At 44.1% G+C, this 4,735-nt stretch overlaps 1 protein-coding gene across 1 annotated transcript; it reads left to right on the top strand.

Moving 5' to 3' along the window:
- Positions 1-3,827, top strand: LOC117577664 (uncharacterized). Its single transcript, XM_034262554.2, has 5 exons — positions 1-1,124; positions 1,185-1,892; positions 1,951-2,330; positions 3,071-3,305; positions 3,372-3,827. The coding sequence occupies exons 1-5, from the start codon at positions 99-101 to the stop codon at positions 3,663-3,665; spliced, it is 2,643 nt and encodes an 880-aa protein (XP_034118445.1). The 5' UTR covers positions 1-98; the 3' UTR covers positions 3,666-3,827.
- The last annotated feature ends 908 nt before the right edge of the window (positions 3,828-4,735 follow it).

The raw sequence follows: 4,735 nt of genomic DNA on the forward strand, positions 1-4,735 counted from the left end.
TGCTCGATCGTGAACTAGCGCCAAGCGGCAACAATATTCGAAAAAAAACTGTGTGAAAAAATTTGAAGAGAAACGAAAAATTGAATTAATTAAACAAAATGAGCGTGCATAGGAGCCACAGTGGCAACCATCACCACACGACAGCAATGACAAGCGGTAGCAACAACAACAACACCCCAAATGGAGATTCGCCAATGCAATCAATGCTGCCACAACAACAACAACAAATGCAGGACGCTGCCTTCGTGCAATCCATAAGCTATGTGCGGGAATTCAGCAGGCAAGCAGCCGCCTATCATGTGCTCAAAAGCGAAGAGTCCCGTCTGCATTTGCAACGGAGCATTGCACTCCTTAGCACCAAGGTGCCGACGCATTGTTATGCCGCCGGTCCCGGTGGGAATCTGGAGTTGGCCAAATTCTTTGTCGATCTGCATGCGTTGATGAGCGCCCTCGATGGCGACAGCGACAGCGAAACGTTGTGGACATGCGTCACACTGTTGCAGCACTGCAGTCGCAATCTCGAGGCACGCGCCGACATTGTGCAAAAGTATTGCTTTGTGCCGCTGTTGAGTTATTTGCTGAAGCGCACAACGCGGCCGGAACGTTGTCAGCGTCTGTTGCTCCTGCTGCAGGATTTGACGTATGGCATCAGTATCCAGTGGGAGGAACCGTATCTGGTGGTGCTGCTCGAGCATCTGGTCGATGTGGTGCACAGTGTGCCCGACAGCGATGGCGATGCCAATGCCAGCGATGTGGACAACTCGCAAGCACAGTTGGCGCTATCGATTCTCGTGAATCTGTGCTACAAGAACTTTGTCGTCTTGTTTCTCTTCCTGCGCAGCGTCAACATCTCCAGCTTCAGTCGGCGCATACAACACTACGGTCTGCTGGCCTACAAGATGCTCATCATCTTGTCGGAGGATGTGCATTGCCTGGAGCCGCGAGAGTTGCACACATTTCTGCGCACCGCATTCGCCGGCATGGAGGATTGCCTGAAGCAGTGGCATGTGCCACAGTTGCGGCACATTGTTGACTTTCTGCTCGACGCACAATGTCATGCGGGATTACAGCGGGCGATGCTGAGTCACACGCATTTCTGCGATGACATCGAAAGGCTGCTTAACGTAAGCATTCAGTGTTCATCTTACAATTCTTTCATTTATGAACCTTTTCGCCACTTGCAGCAAATTGAGGCACGTCATCACATGGACGACTCGAACGAGGATACACGCAAGCAGCAACAGCTCTGCATGCAGCTCATCTTTCAGTTGATTAGCCACATCCTGCAGCTGTCCGCCGACAATGAGATCATCAGTCTGGATGCCATCACGCCGCGTCTCTACGAGTTGCTCTGCGATTGGCTCGAATCCGATTTGTGCGGCGTCGCAGCCATCGAGCTGTTGACGTCGCTGCTGCGTCTGGGTAAACGCGCCAGTGTGGCGCAACTGATTGCCCGCGAGCCCACAAACGTTGTGAAGCTCATCCAGAGCGCTGAGCGAGCGGACACCAAGGCGGCCCATGTGACAGCCATATTGCGTTTGCTGCTCACACTCTTGGGCAGCGGCAAGACGGAGAAACTTGTGCTCTCGAAGATCTCCGAGTCGTATTTCGATAAGATATTGGCTGCCCCCTTGTCGCTCTTGCCACAAATGTTGTGCTCACAAACACTCGCTCAGTCGGAGGTGGAGAAATCAATCTTTGGCCTGCTGTTGCTCATCAATTTTGCCGGCATTGCAAAGAAGGCGTATTGGGACAAATGCTGTGCACTCCTGGAGCTGCCGCAGCTGCAATATGCGCTCGCTCGTGCCATGCTCAGTGGCAATGAGCAGCTGGTCACAGCTGCTCTACAGATTGCACAATTCGAGCACTTTCCCAAGGCGGCGGTGGCCAAGGTAAAGTTTGTTTTCAACTCCATTTCAAGGACATTCTATTAACTTCATTTCATTGCAGTTTGTTGCTAGCATTGGCAGCAAAGCGTCGTCGTCCCCGCCGCCATCTGAGCAGGCGGAACAGTGGCGCAATCTTAGTGCCATACTCAAGAGTCATCGCACGTTCATTGACAAGGAGCTAGCGCAGCGTGTGAACGCTTTGGTCGACAGCATTGGTGACACATTGCGTCGCAATGAACTCCACTTGGCACCCGTCTCGCAGGTCATAGAGCTCTACAGTCATCGCATCGAGAGCCTCAACTGTGCCGCCCACAATATGCAGCAACGTCTCGAGCAGGCGAGCGTTCAACTCAGCCACAGCACACAGCTGACGAACGTGCAGAATGCCGAGCTGCAGCAATTTCAGGCGAAGAACTTTGAGCTGCTCATCAGCCAGGAGCGGTAAGTAGCCATAGAATGATTTGTAAATAACCCTCTAGTGACCAAGACCTTTCTCGAGATGGGTAAAGTTCTGCTTTTTATTTTCATTTCGAATTCAGGAAAGTCCAAAAATGATGTTCTCTAGACGGGTAAAGATCTTTTTGTTTTCCTTCTGGGTTTTTCGAATTCAGGAAAGAACAAAAACTAAGTTGATTACGTTGGCAAGAAGATGTTCAAGCTTTCTTCAGCTGATGCAGTCGTTTGAAGTTGAACAACTTGGCAAACTAATTTTTTGTGTTCATATTTGAAGAAGTTTGTTACTCGAAGCAAAGTTACCGTAGTGTTGTTGATAGTCTTAAGGACGCAAACCACAACACTAACATAAAAAAAGTTTTCGTTACTTTTTTTATGGTTTTTTATAAGGTCTTGGCGGTCCAAGGTTTTTGTTCCTTAAATGTCAATTCAAGCCCACGTTTTTCCAGAACAAATCCTTACTCTTAAGAACTCGATAAGGTATATATATATTTTTTTAAATTTGGGCACTAGTAGGTTAAGAAAGTGTGTATCTAAAGCTTCACAAGTGTTTGTTCTATAAATTCTCAATTCGAGCAAAAGCCAAAATGTTTTCTGAACAAACCTTTATTCTTAAGAGATAAACAATTATTTGGTCACTAGAGGGTTAAGGAAGTGTGCCTCTGAAGCTTTTAGCTCCAAGTTTCATCTTAATCAAAATCAATACAATACAATTCAATTCTTTACAGCCTGCAGACACAGTGCAAGGACCTCAAGGCGCAGGCAGCACAGCTCAAGGCGAATTTAAGTGATTTGTTGAAGCGTTGGTCCGAAACCTCCGAGCAGCTGCAGGCCAACGAGCGTCGGCTATCGGTCAAGCAGTCGGAGATCGCTGGACTGCAACGAGACTGCGAGGAGTTGCGTCAGAATCTCAGCGCCAAGAGCGATGAACTGTGCAAATTGGAAGCGCTTAGCAAGGACAACGTAAGTGATAATTGATAGTTAATTAAATTAGTATAAAATGGAATTAATTTCATTTTTTTTTTGCAGAGCACTCGCATCGAGAAGTTGAAAAAGACTGTGCTAGCCTACGAGCAGGACATCAAGGATAAGCTGCGCACCATTGAGGAGCGCACCAACGATTTGGCCAAGACGCACAAAGCGCTCGAGGAGCAGCGGGAGGCGCGCAAGAAATCCGAGGATTTGGTCAGTGTGCTCGAGACACAACTGCAGGAGAAGAAGGAACAAATCGAGAATCTCGAGATGGAGCAGAAGGAAACGGAAGACTTACGCAAAACAATCATGAGTCTCATGGAGAGCAAAAAGCCCAAGCGCAAAGCTTAAGCCGAACTGCTCTCAATTTTAAATTCTTTTCCATTTGACTCTCGACTATGTGTTAAGCTTTAGTTTGTAGTAATTTTAACTATTATTAAATTATACACATTTTTTTGTACATCTACAATTACTATATAAAAGGCAATTGAATTTAGTTTGAAAAGGCAGCCAAAGTGTTTCGTTTCGTATTGAGTTAAGCACAGATGAATTTGTTTAAAGATCACCTATTGTTTTGATATATAGTATATACCCGCTACCCAAAGGTTGGAAGGGTATCACAAGTTTGTGCCTACGGGAAATGTATGTAATAGATAGAAAGAAGCGTCTCCCAGTCAAAAAGTGTATATACTATCCAAGATCTCACAGATTATTAGAGGTAGAGATATAATTTATCGACAACACTTGTTATCTTTATCAAGTATCCGTCTTCACAAATCGTAAAAGATCGAATAGTAAGCTATTTTTGGTACTGTAGTATTTATCTTTCCTGAAAACTTGGTTGCGATCAGACAAAAGTTGTTGAAGAAATTTGAGAAATGTTTTTGTAGGGCAATTCGATCTTAATTGATTTGGTTGACAATCTATGGTATATTTCAAATAAAGTACTATATCAATATACCAATTGGTATATTTTAGTATTTTGTAGTTTAGTATATACTGTATACCGAATGTATCCATTAGTATACTTTAGTATATTAAATATTATATACTATATATCAAATGTATCAATCGGTATTTTTTATATAGTGTTAAATTTACCTTAAAAAATACCGATTGATACATTTGATAATCAATCGGTATTTTTTAAGGTAAATTTAACACTATATAAAAACTAGAGCTATATATTGCAGTATTTCATGTGGTATATTATACACTATATACCAAATATAGCCATCAGTTTGAAGCACAAAGCTTACTAGAAACTATTTGCAGGTCTTTCGAGAATATTTTTAATTCCAATTTCCTCTAATTCGCTCACAACCTTTGGTAATTATTTAGCGCAACCTCTTGAAGTAATTCCGCAATTAAGTTTCGCGAGGTGAAAGTCAATGTGGGGTTAAAATTCAAAGAGCAATGAA

Source organism: Drosophila albomicans, chromosome X, assembly GCF_009650485.2.
Source record: "Drosophila albomicans strain 15112-1751.03 chromosome X, ASM965048v2, whole genome shotgun sequence".
NCBI classification, from domain to species: Eukaryota; Metazoa; Arthropoda; class Insecta; order Diptera; family Drosophilidae; genus Drosophila; species Drosophila albomicans.

Bases quoted from the DNA above. Each gene is read 5' to 3' on its own strand.
- LOC117577664 (XM_034262554.2), top strand. From the start codon at position 99: ATGAGCGTGCATAGGAGCCACAGTGGCAACCATCACCACACGACAGCA. The intron at 2,331-3,070 runs GTAAGTAGCCAT...AATTCTTTACAG, and splicing joins CTGCTCATCAGCCAGGAGCG to CCTGCAGACACAGTGCAAGG. The intron at 3,306-3,371 runs GTAAGTGATAAT...TTTTTTTTGCAG, and splicing joins AAGCGCTTAGCAAGGACAAC to AGCACTCGCATCGAGAAGTT.